The 19,432-nt window shown below is 37.5% G+C and overlaps 1 protein-coding gene across 1 annotated transcript in view; it reads right to left on the reverse strand.

Moving 5' to 3' along the window:
- The window catches only part of LOC126469748 (condensin complex subunit 2-like), a 194,840-nt gene that overhangs the window by 35,894 nt on the left and 139,514 nt on the right, over positions 1 to 19,432 (reverse strand). Inside the window, exons 7-9 of the mRNA XM_050096962.1 lie at positions 11,833 to 12,012; positions 11,110 to 11,320; positions 3,208 to 3,355 (exon numbers count right to left, since the gene is read on the reverse strand). Coding sequence (XP_049952919.1) covers positions 3,208 to 3,355; positions 11,110 to 11,320; positions 11,833 to 12,012 — 539 coding nt within the window. The remainder of the gene's footprint in view (positions 1 to 3,207; positions 3,356 to 11,109; positions 11,321 to 11,832; positions 12,013 to 19,432) is intronic.

Genomic DNA, 19,432 nt, shown 5'->3' on the forward strand with positions numbered 1-19,432 from the left:
AAGTTCTGTTCTGATGAGGAGGTACGTCACACGGTGCTAGAGTGGTTGTGCGGGACTACCAAAAGAATTTTTCTCTAAAGGAATTTATGCACTTTGTAAGTGCTGGAGGACTTGCATTGAGCATGGTGGAGATTATGTTGAAAAGTGATACAGCTTTGTACAACTTCCGCACAATAAATAATATTTACAAAAATATTTAAGGTTTTCATTTGACTCACCCTCTTATCTACCCATTACACCTGACGGCTGTGCCTCTGCACACGGAGCTTCTGGTACTCTTATTCCAGTGATATTTGTTGGGTGGCAAAGAATTTTAAAAGAACTTATTCTTATCTGTGGCTAGACATTTGAAACAACCAAGATACTGATGCACTGACAGAAGTGGCACTCTACCAACATCTTTGAGAGCTAATCAAAGCAAGTGTCACATTACACACTTTATACAAGCTGAAAACATAATGACAATTAATTAAATACTCTGCCACGCACATTTATACTGCTTCTTTCACAACCAAGTCCCAAAAGGATGAGGTTGATGCCAGATCATATGCTACAAGATCACCAGTGTCGATGTGGTATCCTACCGCAGCTGATTTATGGGACTGTAAGAACTGTGTGTACCACCGATGTTCCGTGCATGTCTTGAGAATTGTTCACATCATCTGCCTGATGTATGGAACGCCACTCTTACGAGATCTTGTAAATAATAGCTTTGAAGTATCAAATCATCCTTTATACAAAGAAGAAGAGTAGCCATTTTCAATGGAGGGCAAAAAATCACAAACTTTATGTTTTGTGACAATCCAGTCAATTTTTGAGAAATTACTTCTTATGTACAGCAGGAAAGTGAAGGATATAACACTATCTACTTCATCTTCCTCACTCTACAGAGCCACCTTCAGTTGTTTCTTTGGTGACTTGTAAATTCGTGAAGGAATTATCAATTTTCTTCAAAAACTCTTCCTTGTAAGTGTATAAGCAGGCCCTGAAGACTCAGCAACACTACATGCCATAATAATTTTAGTTCTTAATGTACTCGTGGTATGGAAACAATGGTGACTAATGCTTGCTTGTAGATCTGAGTCCATTTGGATCAGTTTGCAATACAAAACATGACCCTAACTGTCATCTTCAAGACAAACAGGAAAACGTACAAATGGAAGGCAGCATTTATTTTCAAATTCTATGTAAACTGAATTTTTTTCATGGACAGAATTTAAATTGTTTATTCTTGATATGGGAGAACATATCTCCAGAATACTGTAGGTATCAAACTTACAGATGTCAGCACCTATTCCACATGTGGGAACACATGCTTTAGCTTCAATCAACTCACTCTGAAGATGGCCAGAAGGTATATGACCAAAATCTAATGGATGAATCAATATACATTTAAAGTTGTTAGCTTAATTACTATTGAAATCAATTAATCATATGACTATCTGGGTTTACCAATACAACTTGGCAGCTTTTTATTTGACTAGAATGAATTGACTAGCTTGAAAGATGTTTTTGGTTCAAATGGCTCTGAGCACTATGGGACTTAACTGCTGAGGTCATCAGTACCTTAGAACTACTGAAACCTAACTACCGTATTTACTCGAATCTAAGCCGCACTTTTTTTCCGGTTTTCGTAATCCAAAAAACCGCCTGCGGCTTAGAATCGAGTGCAAAGTAAGTGGAAGTTCTGAAAAATGTTGGTAGGTGCCGCCACAACTAACTTCTGCCATCGAATATATGTAACGCTACACAGGCTCGCTTTGCAAGCACAAAGATAAGTACTGGCGCCAAAACCTCTGCGACAGTAAATAAATTTAAAAAAAGGTGGAAGACGAGCTTTCTTTCTCCGCCCCGAGTTTCGACCACTGCATTTTCATACATTATCCAACGAAATAAATACAAATTGGGTATTGCTCATCTTCGAATGTAGCAGCATTTCAATGTACTACGAAAATCCAACTGGCAAGACTGTTCGAGATTTTTGTCAATATGGCCAACTCTACATTCTGAATTTTTTCCTACCTGTGAGAAGAGATGGTTGCTAATAGGAACTTTTATGAATTGTGAATCACATGCAGTATTCTCTTCACCATACGAATAATATGAATATAAACATTTTGCGATGTATTCTTTCGTGTTTGCTGCTATCTCATTTAAATCCTGTCTGCCTAATAAACTGCGAAACTAGAGTGAGACAACAGCAAACATGGAAGAATATACATATCATGTCATGTTTATATTCGTATTATTCTTATGGCTAATAGTGATACAGTCAGAAATGAAGCATGGCAATTGACTAGATTTTTAAATCTAAGATGACTCTAATTTCTGTGCAGAATGTAATGTAATGTACTAAAGAGGCGTCTGCAAAGAGTTTCACACGGGGAAAAATTTTCGCTAAACTCTCGGTCAGAACATCATCTATTATACGCAGTCTGTTATTTGGTTCTTGTTGATCATTTTTTTAATTGTAAGCGGCGATAGCACGCAGAAAAGCAAGCCATGCCGCGAGCGGCGACAGGCCGTAAACACGCACTATCAGAATGCGACAAACAATGCATGACACAGTACAGTAATGCATTTTCAGCTTAGAGTGACGTAAACACCTATAACAAAGAAAATGGCACTTATCAGATCAAAGAAAAATAAGCAATCAATTCAAACCAGACGAAGCACGTGAAAAAGGAAGGTACCCGTATAAATACGGACGGAATGCCTGACGCATAGCAATGGCTACCTGGTAAAGCTTAACTGCTAAGCTTACGACTCGAACCAAACTACTGTAGCTGTATCATCATTCATTCAACCTTAATTGTGTCTCATATTAAAGTGGACAAACTTTGTTTCGATTTGGAGGTGCAGCCTAAAACTTTTCTCTCCTCTTGAATTCAAGTCTCAAATTTCTGGTGCGGCTTAGATTCGGAAAAATTTTTTTTCCTTGGTTTCGAGTCTCATTTTTCAGGTGCAGCTTAGATTCGAGTGCGGCTTAGATTCGAGTAAATATGGTAACCTAAGGACATCACACACATCCATGCCCGAGGCAGGATTTGAACCTGTGACTGTAGCGGTCACGCGGTTCCAGACTGTAGCGCCTAGAACCGCTAGGCCACACCAGCCGGCAAAAGATGTTTTTAAACTAGTTCAATCTGTAATAGTGTAAAGTTTTCAAACTTTAAGAAATATTCAAAATAAAACTTAACCACTTACTGGAACATTTGGACAGTACTCCTGGGTGTCATTTGGATTGCAATAGTCATAATTTACAGCGTCACCGTCATCCACCACTTCTGCTTCTGACAATGGCAAATTTCGCTCACTTACAAACTTGATGAGGAAATTTGTATTATGATATAACCTGAGAAACAACAGAAGTAACTATAAATGATTAGCAAAACAACACGCTCCAACATTTTTATATATATTTTTGTAAAAACGCCATAAATACTAATTTTTGAGTAAAAAAATTTATCATTTTTGGATAGTGTGTTCTATACTGAGAATAAGAACCCATTTGCAATTGAGTGACGCTAGGTTTTTGGCTTTGCAAGCTTTACACTGAAATGTTGCCCCAATAGCAGAAAATTTTTTATATTTTATTTTGTGGGCATGGTACCGCGTCACAATGTAAACAGCAAGAAGACCGCTGCAACGATGGCCGAAACGTTGGCTTTTCTCCAGCAGCAATAGTTTTATACATTATGACGCAGTACCATGCCCACAAAACTTTTATGTCAACTGACTCTGGCCGCGGAAGCCTACGCAATTATATCTTATTTTCTGTTTCATGTGTTTTCCTTAGCAATAAATGTTTCTTCATTCGAAAGTTAGGTTCTCTTGGAAAAAACTGCACCCCAGTCTCTGGTGTGTGTGTGTGTGTGTGTGTGTGTGTGTGTAAGGAGTGGCACACAACCTGCAGGTACTGTATCAGGCAGACATCTAGCAGACCACCGCACTATCATAGCAGCTCACATTTTAGACTATTCAATGAGAAGTAGCACACATTTCCTGCCTGTAATATCTTCTTCAGTTCGGACTCAATCTCATTTCTCGAAGTGATGTCCACGCCTAGATGCTTAAATATATTCACTTTTTCAAACTGCATGTCTCCAACTCTTACCTTTTCCTGATCTGCTGCTGTTAGCATTCTAGTAGTAACCAGGTATTTAGTTTTGTCTTCACTTATCCTTAGAACTACATCTTCACTAGCCTTGATTAACGCATTCGCATTTGCTGTTACAGATTCTTTCCTATCGCTAGTGATGTTTAGATCATCTGCATATTCTAATATCTTAATGGTTTGAACTACCAGAGAAAATCAGAAAATACACACACACACACACACACACACACACACACACACACACACACACACACTCTTTAATATGCATTTGGCATTACATTACTTTCACTGGATGTGGGACGATATTAACACAGTAGATATGGATGACTGATACAATATACAAATCAATAAAAAGAGAACTATTGAGCAGGCGTATGGACAACTAGGCCCATGTCAGAAAAAAAAAAATAACATGCCATGACTGAAGGAAACAAGGAATGGCAGATAATCCAAAAATGTAATCAGACCCCAGCAAGAGCAAAATAGCTCTACACATAGCAGAGTGATAGTTGTTGACATAGTATTTGTACAGCTTAAAGTGAAGTATTAATACGAAAATAAACCCCCACAAGCTACATGTTTTTATTTAGATAGGTCTTAATATGAACAACATACAGATAAGATCTGATGAAGCAAGCAGTGTTCATTTGGCACTAAAATATATATAAAAAGGTAGTGCTGCAGAGGTAACTCGGAATATCAAAGATAATGCACATTTATTTGTATGCCTTTTAATATCTGCAAGATTCCTCTGTACAAATCAAAATGTGTGTTATTTACATGATGTACAAGGACCAACATTTATGTAAAGATATCAGACATTAAATCAACTTACCCTAACTGATACGATAATGAAATGTTACAAATATAACATTTTAGTGTTGCAGATGTAACATCCAATTAACTTATAGTGAAGGACTGAAAGTTTACACTTAACAATACTAAAATCACTGTGTTGTGACTAACTTACGAATAAATGAAGAGCTTTCAAACAACAGAAAACAAATTATTTTAAGAGGTTTAACGTCATTTCAGCAAAAGTCAACCTTTCCCAATGATCTGTAATAGGCTCTCGTAAAGTAGACACTGCTTGGGAAATATCAACCTCATTATGATCATCCTTCTCTGACTGTACAAATTTATTCCCCACTCTCTTAAAAAAAATTTTTTTTTTAGCTTTCCTCACTGACGACTTGTCCAAGACATTTGTGCAAATGTCCTTGTTCTGATTCTAGTTTTGCAATAATCCACTGACCAAAAGGAACTCAAAATTTTTTGTGATTGCAGCTGTTACTGAAAAAATTGGAGGGCTTCTTCTTGATAACTGAGGTCTGCAACAGGTTTGGAATGGAAGTGTGTGTTATCTTCCTCGGACAACAAACCTATTTTAACTGTGTATTTCCCAACGGTGTGGACATTGTGGACATGATCAGCAGAAGGGATCCCGGTATCACTCCTATGCTGCTGAAATATGTCCGAATGGCTTTTTGTTTCTTGTGCTGGAACTTCTTTTACAATCACCATCAATTACAGATTTTGCACAATGTACAAAATATGTGCAGTCAGTAAGGACAGCTTGTCTAGCTTTCACATGCTGCTACACACGACGCTTCGGCATCCCTCCAACACCATCAACAACTCTTTTTCCATGGAATGAACAAAAGAAAAGTCACTTTAACAAAAGACACAATTTCCTTTGCTGGAAGTTATATTGTCTGATGTGCACTTGTATCTGAAATGATAACTAGCACCATCAGAAAATATTTCCTACACTTCAAGATTAGGAAATTTATTTTTTAGGTTACTAAGTATTTTCAGCTAATCAAATACAACAGCATATGAAACTAGAACCCCCCCCCCCATGAACTACGGACCTTGCCGTTGGTGAGGAGGCTTGCGTGCCTCAGCGATACAGGTAGCCATACCGTAGGTGCAACCACAACGGAGGGGTATCTGTTGAGAGGCCAGACAAACGTGTGGTTCCTGAAGAGGTGCAGCAGCCTTTTCAGTAGTTGAAGAGGAAACAGTCTGGATGATTGACTGATCTGGCCCTGTAACACTAACAAAAATGGCCTTGCTGTGCTGGTACTGCAGACAGCTGAAAGCGAGGGGAAACTGCAGCCGTAATTTTTCCCGAGGGCATGCAGCTTTACTGTATGGTTAAATGATGATGGTGTACTCTTGGGTAAAATATTCTGGAGGTAAATTAGTCCCCCATTCGGATCTCCGGGTGGGGACTACTCAGGAGGACGTCGTTATCAGGAGAAAGAAAACTGGCGTTCTACAGATCGGAGCGTGGAATGTCAGATCCCTTAATTGGGCAGGTAGGTTAGAAAATTTAAAAAGGGAAATCGATATGTTGAAGTTAGATATAGTGGGAATTAGTGAACTTCGGTGGCAGTAGGAACAAGACTTCTGGTCAGGTGAATACAGCATTATAAACACAAAATCAAATAGGGGTAATGCAGGAGAAGGTATAATAATGAATAAAAAAATAGGAGTGCAGGTAAGCTACTACAAACAGCATAGTGAACGCATTATTGTGGCCAAGATACATAGGAAGCCAACACCTACCACAGTAGTACAAGTTTATATGCCAACTAGCTCTGCAGATGACGAAGAGATTGATGAAATGTATGATGAGATAAAAGAAATTATTCAGATAGTGAAGAGAGACAAAAATTTAATTGTCATGGGTGACTAGAACTCTATAGTAGGAAAAGGAAGAGAAGGAAACGTAGTAGGTGAATATGGAATGGGGGTAAGGAATGAAAGAGGAACCCGCCTGGTAGAATTTTGCACAGAGCATAACTTAATGATAGCTAACACTTGGTTCAAGAATCACAAAAGAAGGTTGTATACGTGGAAGAATCCTGGAGATACTAGAAGGTATCAGATAGATTATATAATGGTAAGACAGAGATTCAGGAACCAGGTTTCAAATTGTAAGACATTTCCAGTGCCAGATGTGGACCCTGACCACAATCTATTGGTTAGGAACTGTAGATTAAAACTGAAGAAACTGCAAAAAGGTGGGAATTTGAGGAGATGGAACCTGGATAAACTGAAAGAACCAGAGGTTGTAGAGAGCTTCAAGGAAAGTATTAAGGAACCATTGACAAGAATGGGGGAAAGAAATACAGTAGAAGAAGAATGGGTAGCTTTGAGAGATGAAATAGTGAAGGTAGCAGAGGATCAAGTAGATAAAAAGACGAGGACTAATAGAAATCCTTGGGTAACACAAGAAATATTGAATTCAATTGATGAAAGGAGAAAATATAAAAATGCAGTAAATGAAGCAGGCAAAAAGGAATACAAACGTCTCAAAAAATGAGATCGACAGGAAGTGCAAAATGGCTAAGCAGGGATGGCTAGTGGACAAATTTAAGGATGTAGAGGCACACATCACTACGGGTAAGATAGATACTGCCTACAGGAAACTTAAAGAGACCTTTGGAGGAAAGAGAACCACTTACATGAATATCAAGAGCTCAGATGAAAACCCAGTTCTAAGCAAAGAAGGGAAAGCATAAAGGTGGAAGGAGTATATATAGGGTCTATACAAGGGCGATGTTCTTGAGGACAATATTATAGAAATGGAAGAGAATGTAGATGAAGATGAAATGGGAGATATGATACTGCGTGAAGAGTTTGAGAGCACTGAAGACCCAAGTCGAAACAAGGCCCCGGGAATAGACAACATTCCATTAGAAATACTGACAGCGGTGGGAGAGCCAGGCCTCGCAAAACTCTACCATTTAGTGAGCAAGGTGTATGAGACAGGCGAAATACCCCCAGACTTCAAGAAGAATATAATAATTCCAATCCCAAATAAAGCAGGTGTTGACAGATGTGAAAATTACCCAATTATCAGTTTAATAAGCCACGGCTGCAAAACACTAACACGAATTCTTTACAGACGAATGGAAAAACTGGTAGAAGCCAACCTCGGGGAAGATCAGTTTGGATTCCGTAGAAATGTTGGAACACATGAGGCAATACTGACCCTACGACTTATCTTAGAAAATAGATTAAGGAAAGGCAAACCTATGTTTTCATCATTTGTAAACTTAGTGAAAGCTTTTGACAACATTGACCGGAATACTCTGTTTCAAATTCTGAAGGTGGCAGGGGTAAAATACATGGAAAAAAGGCTACTTACAATTTGTACAGAAACCAGATGGCAGTTATAAGAGTCGAGGGGCATGAAAGGGAAGCAGTGGTTGGGAAGGGAGTGAGACACGGTTGTAGCCTATCCCCAATGTCATTCAATCTATGTATTAGGAAATAGAAGAAAAATTTGGAGTAAAATTAAAATCCGTGGAGAGGAAATAAAAACTTTGAGGTTTGCTGAAGATATTGTAATTCTGTCAGAGACAGCAAAGGACTTAGAAGAGCAGTTGAATGGAATGGATAGTGTCTTGAAAGGAGGATATAAGACGAACATCAACAAAAGCAAAATGTGGATAATGGAATGTAGTTGAATTAAATCAGGTGATGCTGAGGGAATTAGATTAGGAAATGAGACAAAGTAGTAGATGAGTTTTGCTATTTTGGGAGCAAAATAACTGATGATGGTCGAAGTAGAGAGGATATAAAATGTAGACTGGCAATGGCAAGGAAAGCGTTTCTGAAGAAGAGAAATTTGTTAACACTGAGTATAGATTTAAGTGTCAGGAAGTCGTTTCTGAAAGTATTTGTATGGAGTGTAGCCACGCAGGGAAGTGAAATGTGGACAATAAATAGTTTAGACAAGAAGAGACTAGAATCTTTCAAAATGTGGTGCTACAGAAGAATGCTGAAGATTAGATGGGTTGATCACATAACTAATGAGGAGGTACTGGTTGGTTGGTTGGTTTTGGGGAAGGAGACCAGACAGCATGGTCATCGGTCTCATCGGATTAGGGAAGGATGGGGAAGGAAGTCGGCCGTGCCCTTTCAGAGGAACCATCCTGGCATTTACCTGGAGTGATTTAGGGAAATCACGGAAAACCTAAATCAGGATGGCCGGACGCGGGATTGAACCGTCGTCCTCCCGAATGCGAGTCTAGTGTTGAACCACTGCGCCACCTCGCTCGGTGCGAGGAGGTACTGTACGGAATTGGAGAGAAGAGGAATTTGTGGCATAACTTGACTAGAAGAAGGGACCGGTTGGTAGGACATGTTCTGAGGCATCAAGGGATCACCAAGTTAGTATGGGAGGGCAGCGTGGAGGGTAAAAATCTTTGAGGGAGACCAAGAGCTGAATACACTAAGCAGAGTCAGAAGGATGTAGGGTGCAGTAATTACTCAGAGATGAAGAAGCTTACACTCTCTTACGTTACATGCAGTTTATGCACAAAAATTACATGTAAGGAGCATATTGCGGGAGATTTGCAGTGTATTATTTCAGTGTGCTTAAAATTAAATGACATTCGAAGCTGTGTTGCTCCTCTGCTTGTCTCTTTTTACGTGTTAACTGCAGCTGGCCACATGACTGCAGGCTAGCTGTACCAGCTGATCGGCCAGTGCTGTCCAAGTTAAATGCACCGGTAAAGCTGTTGTGCCATATTATCGCTATGTCAATGTGCGTGTAACTCACAGCACGAAACTTTCCCTTACTATCATACTTGACAGTACTCGAGACAGCTTTGCTGCAGTCCCACGTGAAACAGACATCCAATGAGGTTCGAGCAAACGCAGAAGAATACACAGTACAATGTTTACATCAGGTTTATTCTTATGATGAACGGATTATAATGTCCTCTGAGATGAATACATATAACTTTTTAATGACAACTGCTACTTTAAGGGTGCTCTTAGCAAACAATATTTTGACTGTCAGTAACTCACACTCAATTTTCAGGCACAACTAAGTTGGAATCTACTTATTCGATGTATTACATGTTTTTAGTACACTGATTGCCAGTAACCGTTAAAAGCACAACCCTCGTAAGACATTTGTTTGCTGTCTCTGCAGTTTCACAGCACCTTGGTTCACTGTACACCTGACAAATGTATCAAAGCATTCTCTCTTAATAGATCAAAAATTTACAATCCTTATCCTCTTCAACCACAAAATTCACACAGTAATAAAGATAGGGGACTACCAGAGAAAAGCCTTTGAGGAAGGAAAATAAGAGGTAAAGAAAAGCACACAATCCCACTGTACTTTTCTTTCCACTGCCAAAAATTGGCAGACTGTTATACATATATAAAATGTAATGCTGTTTCCACATTTTCATGTAGGTACTGTGATTTTATTACTGTTAAGGCCAGGAAATGTCATATCTGCAGCTACCATGACATTAGCACGATGTAGGTTTATCCCCTTCCTGCGCAAAATTTATCGTTCTAAGACCATTCCACTAAGTTGTGTTAATGTGGTTCTAGATGACCATCCATTCTATAACTATTCTGTGGCAACAGGTGTGACTCTTAACCAGTGCTGAAATTCACTCTGCAGATACTCAACTGGTTTTATCATAATAAGACACTGAGCTGATAAGACAAACAAGTTCACACACACACACACACACACACACACACACACACACACACACACACACACCACAATCAACAAACATACCTCCCTCCACTGGAGAAACGTTGAGTAATAATGGCTGTTTCTGCAAAAGAGTGATCTCTCTACCGAATACAAAGTACAGCATACTTAAAGAGATTTAAAATTTAGTGCTGACAAAAAAAAAGTCAATACTTTCAAGTTTTCTAATTCCAGGTACAATTAATAGCACTGCCAATATCGCAGTACACTAAAAATGCAAAGTTTCAGTCTTTCTTTATAAGTCACATAACAAAAGAAAAATTCTAATTTGTCCATTACAAATATTCTACTTTGTCTATTTCTTTATTTCACAACTGTTCTGTTGAAATATCTGATACTAGGATCACAGTGTATATACACACACTTTATATATATATATATATATAAAAAAAAAAAAAAAAAAAAAAAAAAAAAAAAAAAAAAAAAAAAAAGAATCAAAATGTACCTTCGAAAGTGACTATTTTCATAGTGTACATCAAGTTGAGAAGTTACTTTACTCTCCTGCCATTTCTGCGTTGTTCTCTTTGTAAGCTTCTGTGATCTCCCCTTCTGCAATTTATCATCAATGTTTTGTTCAGGTTCTTCTGGAAATAGGTTCTTCACTTTTTTCTTTGGCCTCTGTTTCCTTTTCACTTTCTCTGTGTCTTCAGTTTTGTCTGTGGGAAATAAGCTACCTCAATGGAAATATGAACAGAAGCAGGGCGAGGGTAGCCTTGCAATGAAACACATGAACTCAGTAGATAAATATAGCTCCTATGTTGTTTTTTTTCTTTTCTTCTTCTTTTTTTAGATGACATTACAGCTGTTGTTTAATTATATCTCCAAGGCTGTTACTGCCAGTGTTAAAATTATTTTTACTCAAAAACACACTAAAATACTATAGTGTTAAGAAACTTGTGACTTTTGACAGTTGTGTGGAAAAAAGTGAAGGGCGATTTTGGCGACAATCTGCCAAGTTCACCACACAGAAGTTACTGATGTTTGACAGCATGTGCTACTGTTTGTACTGGGGAAGTGATGGTAGAGTGTACCAAATCAACAAAAGTGCCAGTGATGCGGGAGGGGCAGGAAAACATCATTATCTCCCCTCTTCTGAGTCAAAAGTCACAAGTGATTTAAATCTTACTAAAATAAATCAGTACACTAGCTCAAAAACACTTCAAAATACCTTTTGACGCAAAAACTTTCCAATGTGATGGGCCTCGCCAAAGTGATAGTTTCTCTATATTAAAGTAAGAGTATTCCTGTGATTTTGATGACAGATGACTTCGAATATCAAAGTTATGGACCTCTGGACTATTAGATGGCTCCCTATCACCATCATCTTCATGAGCTTCAAGGACTGAACCTTTAAGACAAAAAGTAAAGAGCAGTGATAGAACAAAATGAAGTTCCAAGTCTTAACACATGAGAGATGAAGAATTTGACAAGCTGGAGAGAGAGAGAGAGAGAGAGAGAGAGAGAGAGAGAGAAATTACATATGCAACATTTTTTTTCCAACTCAGTACCAACGGCAAAATACATTTGTTTCCATGTGTTCTTGAAAGGCTTCTGTACTATGATACTACAAAAACCTGACCTCATTATCAAGTAATGTGGTGGTAGTGGTGACAAGTATCTGAGACATGTGGTTGTGCTTTCCTCCTGATGCAGTATATGAGTATGTAGGCACTAGGACTGAGCTTATTAGTTTCATTATTCATTTTATATTCTTGTCATCACACCTGAAGTTCATGTTACTGAAAACATCACTACTTGATCTGATGTTACTAATTCATTTTCACAGGTTCTTGGCCCAATGTAGCTTCACATCACAAATTTTTTTTGCTGCCCACCTAGTATGTTATTTAAGAATTCTTCATTTGCTTGCAGTACGTTTCACAGTTGAAATTTCATGAATTTGTTGGCAATTTCACCTTTTAGTTTACACACACACACACACACACACACACACACACACACACCTAAGACATGCATTACTTTCAGATAAATTGAAAAGATGGCCACCACAACACATTAAAAGATCCTTTATTCACCACTGACCACATATAGCAAAACTGGCTTCTTCATTAAATACACTATGGACTTTTATGGAATTGCCCATAAAAAGTTTACATAATTCTACATAAAAATCCTTAAAAACTAATGCCAATATGTATTATTTACCTCAGAAAATTATATTTACTCCTTAACTTATGTTGTAAGGGCACAGTCCAAGCAGAATATGGGAGTTAACTTTAAAAAATTAGATCATTCCTTTTGTGTGTGCTACATGTCTTCAATAGCCTGTATCTCATTATATCTAAATTCCCCTTGCTCCCAGTGTAGTGTCATTAGATTTCATCTTTTAATTCAAATTATTCTTAAATTCAACATATATGTAGAATAGCACTGTAACTATATTAAAGTAGATAAAGATGACTGCAGTGCCCCTCAGAAGGAACTTTGCACATTCCTCTCCACAGGTGAATAATTCTCAACATGGCAAGAATTGTTCCATTACAGCGGATCACAAGAAACTGAAATAAATGAAGGCCTTCTGAAGACTTATTGTCCAAGGACCAAGGCCTGTAGCACACCTGTCCTAACTATATTCATGGCAGTATGCTTGCTTCTGTCAGAGATAAATAGCATGTTGATTCGCGACTCCATGTTGTCTTGTGCACTACGACCAGGTAACAGGTATACTTGAAAAAAGAGACAGCATTGGTCGTATATTTTTTACTATTGCAAAATCGATTTTCTGTCACTGAGTGATCATCTTCAGTGCTATATTGTATAACTTAAATTGGGATGCACTGTTGTCACTAAGGTTACGGCAATCACAAAGGTTTGAAATTATATGTGAAGTTTGTTGCAAGCCTCTAAGTGCCTCATTTTCAAATTTCAAATACTGGTCTATGTGATTGCCGTAACCTTAGTGACAACAGTGCATCCCAATTTAAGTTATACAATATAGCACTGAAGATGGTCACTCAGTGACAGAAAATCGATTTTGCAATAGTAAAAAATATACGACCAATGCTGTCTCTTTTTTCAAATAGCATGTTGTTACTTAAATTACAAATTACAGCTAAGGATAAGTTATTTATACAAAAAAATTCAGGTTTTGTGAGCAGGATGTCATAAAGAAAACAGTCAAGGGCTTTATTCAGATCATTACCCAAGTATGTGTGTTTATTCCAATCTTTTTTAATCCAGCTCCCCTCCCCCGATCCATCTCTTCCCCCTCTCTTTGTTCATTTCTTCCTCTTCCCCCTCTCTGTCCAATTCCCCCTCCTCCATCTACTCACCCTCCCTTTTCCCACAACATTACCATATTCATCCCCACAGGAGGATGATGGTTCATACCCTATAGTATTTATTTCCAGATTGTAACTAGTATGTGTACCAAATTTGATTGAAATAGTTTCAGGTGTTTAGTATGAGCCTTTTACCCACGACTTTCCTCACATATGCACAAGCCAAATCTATTTCACAAGCATTCATACACATATTTCACATGCATGTATAGCGTATTATGCCCTGCAGTTTCGCTTTCAGGCAGCTCAATGTTTATGACATTGTATTTCCTGAACTATGTACTGTGTAATGACATAATTTTTCAGGTACGTCTGATGGTATATGTGCCTACTATCTATGAAATATGTTGTGAATACAGTTAGTAGTAAAAAAGTAATAAACTAAAACATCACACATAATCTGGTAAGTTTCTTATGCATTCAGTGTTATGATGTCATATCTCCTGAACAAAGTGTTATACAATGATATAAATTTTGTGGTACATTCAGTGGTATATGTGAATACTGTCTGCTAAATTCTTCATACATACCATTAGTAGTAAAGAAGTGATAAATTAAAATGGCATGCTGCATGTGTCAGTTTTACTGTATGAAGAGCAAAAATGTAGTAAGCAATAAACTTTTTGCTTTCATCACTTTGAGAGGATTTTAGCAAGAAAAATTTTCACAAAGGTTTGAAATTATATGTGAAGTTTGTTGCAAGCCTCCAAGTGCCTCATTTTCAAATTTCAAATACTGGATGACTAAAGTATGGGCATTCTCGCATCACGGGCTACGCTGCTTTTTCACACCCACCTCTTTGATAGGTGTTTCTTTCCAGGGAGGAAATAAAGTTTGTACCAAGTTTGGCTAAAATCAGTCTAGTGGTTTAAGAGGAGATGTGGAACATACTTTTATACATTTTTATAATTTGTATGACATCACTCCACAGATACTTCATTCCACTTTTCAAATTCAGTTAACAATTCACCCAAAAGCTTTCAGAGTTCTGTCTCGTTTATATGTCTTAATGACTAAGCAGCTCTACTCTTTGGTGATTTGTGACATTTATCCCTTAAATTATTTACATTTTACCAGGAGCTTCCATTACCAAAACTACCTCACGAATTAACAAAAAACAACAGCTTCTTTTATCAGCAAGATGAGTAATGGTTGCTCCACTAATAATATGGTTATAAAATAAAAGTTTGTTTTATTTGCACTGACTGGAGAACTATGTAACAATACACAAAGTAATGTGCACTTACAAGTAATAAATTTCAATGTTGCGATGCAGTGTAATGCTGACAAATGAATGAACATGTTATACTGTTACACACTACTCTTCTTGCTATTTGTTGTAACGCAGGTACTATCTCTAGACGATCCAAGATCACAACTAATCACATAAATAACAATTTCAGAAGCAGGTCCTATTTATTTCACCTTGCCCTCACATAATTAATAAGTCACCTCCTTCCCACTCATTAACATCCATCTCAGGTGGTCCCTTTAAAATCTACATTATTTTCAAACCTTCCAATCACCAATAACACAATGTCAGAATCTGCCATCCCTTTCAACACTGTAATGTCCAATACAGTCATGGTATCTGGCGAGAGAAAAATCTGCTGTAGCAAGCAACCTCACAGTCAGAATGCTTAAGGCACTGCACCAATAACAACCTCAACTTGAACAATTGAACCACATCCTTCACCATGGCTTTGACTACCTTTCACCATGCAATGTAATGAGGAATGTCCTTCCAACTACCCTTCTCCCCACTCCAATAATGGTACTCTACTACCCACTCTACCCATGTAAATATCCTTCTGCCCATAAGTTGCTACTCCTTTCAATCCCCTTGCCTATGGGTCATAACCGTTTCATAACCGTTTCACAACCTAGTTGCAACATCTGCTCCATACATTTGCCCACAATCTGTTATTCCAACATTTGCTGAAAGAGTCAGAGTCATGTTTCAAAGCAACATGAAACAAGACACAAACAAGATATCATGTACCTTGCCACAGACTACCATTATTTGATAATACTCCATATTACATGGCTTTGAAGCTTAGCAATAAAATGCGTTCAAACTTTAAGGACTGCAAGCTAGAACCCACAGCTGCAAACACTGAAAAATATTTAAAAATCAAATGCTACTACATTGTGGATGATTTTATAAACAAGGAAGACAAGTTTGAGATATTGCTTTGTTTTCCCATTTTTTCTACATTACGTTCTATGTGTATGCCTATGTTCCCTTTTAATTGAGGTATATGTTCTCTTTACGTGTGTCCATACTTATAAAATATGTACCTAAATATCTAGATGCATACATATATACTACTTTTATGAAAGTATGTGCCCTTTGAAGTATGTCCATGTTCATAAACTAGAGAAACAAACATGAAAAATACTTAAAAAGACTGATTTTAAACCACTGTGGAAATTTTAAGAAAAAGGAAGTAATCTAACACGTAATTATCTTTTTATGTTGTAATGTGCTTCTGGGAGCATCCATATGCTTTTTTTTAATGTATCTTGTTTTAAGGTATACTTAGACTGGTATTACACTCTCATATTTCTTTGTCAAAGTTGATATGTCAACGAAATTTGATGGTGTAATAGGGAACTTCGTCAAATGTCACCTATCATCAAATAAATATGATCACATCTAGGGCCTCGCCATAGATTTGATCACGAAAGTCATTTATCTTCTGTTCACTACAATGTGAAATGTAATTGCTTGAAGCATTGGCGTTGCTACAGCTATTTGACACCTCTTTAGTGTTTTTGTAAACATGACTTCAAAGTTGGTGTGTTCCTTCATTACCTTTTTTTTTTTTTTTTAAATAATCTTGCCTCGACAAGGTTGGGGGTGGGCAAGGGGCGCAGTGCATGCTATTAATTGTGTGGTGATGGTCAAGTGGAATATGGTGCAGGCAACTTCACGTCCACAATCACAGCTACAGCCATCCACCTCCACATCTGGAAACATCCAGGCAGCTTTTTAGCAAACCGGAATACAGAATAGAAAATAAAAAATTCTTTCTTAGCTTTCAATTCTACTTCACTTATTCTTGAACTCTAGTTGCCCCAAGTTAAAAAGCACTTCATCTGTTTCATACTTTTTATTAATTTTGTAGTTGTTGGAACACTAATTCCATTAATTAAATTATTCAAAAATAAAGTTAGTTCTTACTGCCCACATAGTGTACTAAACATTTATTTACATTCACATATTCCCCTTCAGTGCTTTATAATTCCCTTCACACCTTTCAGGAATTATTTTGGTTAATGTGCAATGTGATATTCAAGTGCTGTGTTTTAAACTAGAGAAGTTCTCTCCTGTCAAGAAATCCAAGTGTGACCGTTTGCCTGTCTTCTGCATATATAGCTTTTCCCAAAGAGTATTCTCTTTTGTAATATGACAAGCCACTTTACTGAGCAAATACTGGAATACACTCTCATCCATTCGTAAGTAATTTACATCCTTCACTAGCAGCTCTCTTAACACATTCCACTGAATTCTTTTACTATCTCGATGTAATAGATATGGCTTCATCCAAACGTGTTTCCTCTTTTTCGACCGCTTTTCTTCCAAATACACACAGAGTGCAATTGTGGTACTAGAAACCGCAGTGCATAATAAGAAATTGTTGTCCGCCATCTTGAAATTTGATGAAAAATATGACGACAGTATAGCGCCATGTCAAATATCTTTGTCAAACAAATTTGATGAAGATTTGATCATATCCTTGATCATATCTTTGTCAAAGAAATATGATCGTGTAATACCGGCCTTAGGTAGGCACAGAATTATTCATTGACAAGTCATCAATGTTTCAATCGAGTGATTGTATATAACATGTGATGTGACAATAATGATTGTGTTCTGTTCTATTCAACTTCATCATCATTACTAACTTTGTTGTATACTGAATTTTTCCATTTTACATGGGTAATACCAGTAACAACCTATCAGTGTGCATTAACGGCCACTGCCAAATTGTGGCCTAGAGCCAACTACACTGCTTACTTTCAGAGCACATTGATGAAGTGGGATACTTCAATGACTGTTTCACTCAAACTCCAGCTTTTCTTAAATGTGAAGGTGGGCACGCCATGCCAGCAACACATCCTTCATTATCAGAACTACCATGCCTCAATTTCATCAGTCCCATCCTCCATCTGCCTTACACTCACTCCTGTGGCCACCCCGTTCCATTTTCCTATACCCATGCCTGCCTCAAAATCTCTCTTACTTTTTGACTCCAGCTTAATCCTCCACCATTGCCCTGTACTATGTCCATACCATTTCCAGAAGCAGCTCCCTATCCTGACAGTGACTCCTATATACACATCATTCATCTCCTATGCAAGATACTATATTCTACCAATGACATAATCTTTCCTAACCCCTTCACCCGCTGTCTCTCCTTCATATCACAAGCCTCTTTCCTGAAGTTCTCGATTCCAAAATTCCAAAACTTTATCAATTTCTGAATAACATCTCAAGTATTCAAATATCACATCTGAGAACATGACCTCCAATAAATCATTATGGCCCGATTTGTATCTGAAGCACTTGAGACCGGAACAAGAACAGTTGCCACTTGTTCTTGTAAAAATTCTCTGATGTGTATTGTTGTTTCTTTCCATCTGACTTACTACAATACGTCACACTATAGATGTGACTAGTTCAACTGCTTCACAAGAAAGAACATTGCATTGAAAAATATATTAAAACATTTTACACCATGCATATTTTGCATTTGCTTTAAAACAGCATGTAGCATTTCAATAAGAATAATGTAGCATTAATTTTCAAAAATGATTATAAAACAGAAGATGATAAAACATTTTGAAAAAATATTCTATGAAAATAATGATGCAGGTTAATTTTCTATTTACAACTGACGTTCAGTTCTCAAAAATTCTTCAAGTTCTGTTGCGACAGAAAACCTTACACTTACTTTCCCTATAAATTAGTTTGGATTAAAGTGTAGCCAATTCATTATCTAACATTGATATGGGTGTAGATGTCTGACCAAGCAATAGTTTCCAACAATCACATCATGCACAGACCAGAAGTTCTGTCTGAGAAGCTGATTCTTCAAGTTCAAAATGTGGCCATAAACTGTTCAAACAGGGGCTACAGGTGGTTTCAAACCAAGAGGATTCCAAGAAAATTGTTCCAATGTCTCCAAACAGGAAACACCACACATGCAGAAAGCCGTCAGGCAGCTCTTCCATGTGTCAAAAACAAAACAGATGTGACTGGGTACTGTTGAATGAATTCACATAGTTCCAGCAGACTGAAGTGAACTGTTCTTAGAGAGACTTTGTTCAGTTTTCTGATTTGATTTTATTTCCACATTATTTCCAGAGGAAGCATTAATCATCTTGCAGAATGGTGAAGTTATACTTGTCAGTGTCCTAAATAAACTAGACCTTTATTTTTCCATGCTTAGGCCCATT

Source organism: Schistocerca serialis, chromosome 3, assembly GCF_023864345.2.
Source record: "Schistocerca serialis cubense isolate TAMUIC-IGC-003099 chromosome 3, iqSchSeri2.2, whole genome shotgun sequence".
Classification (NCBI taxonomy): Eukaryota; Metazoa; Arthropoda; class Insecta; order Orthoptera; family Acrididae; genus Schistocerca; species Schistocerca serialis.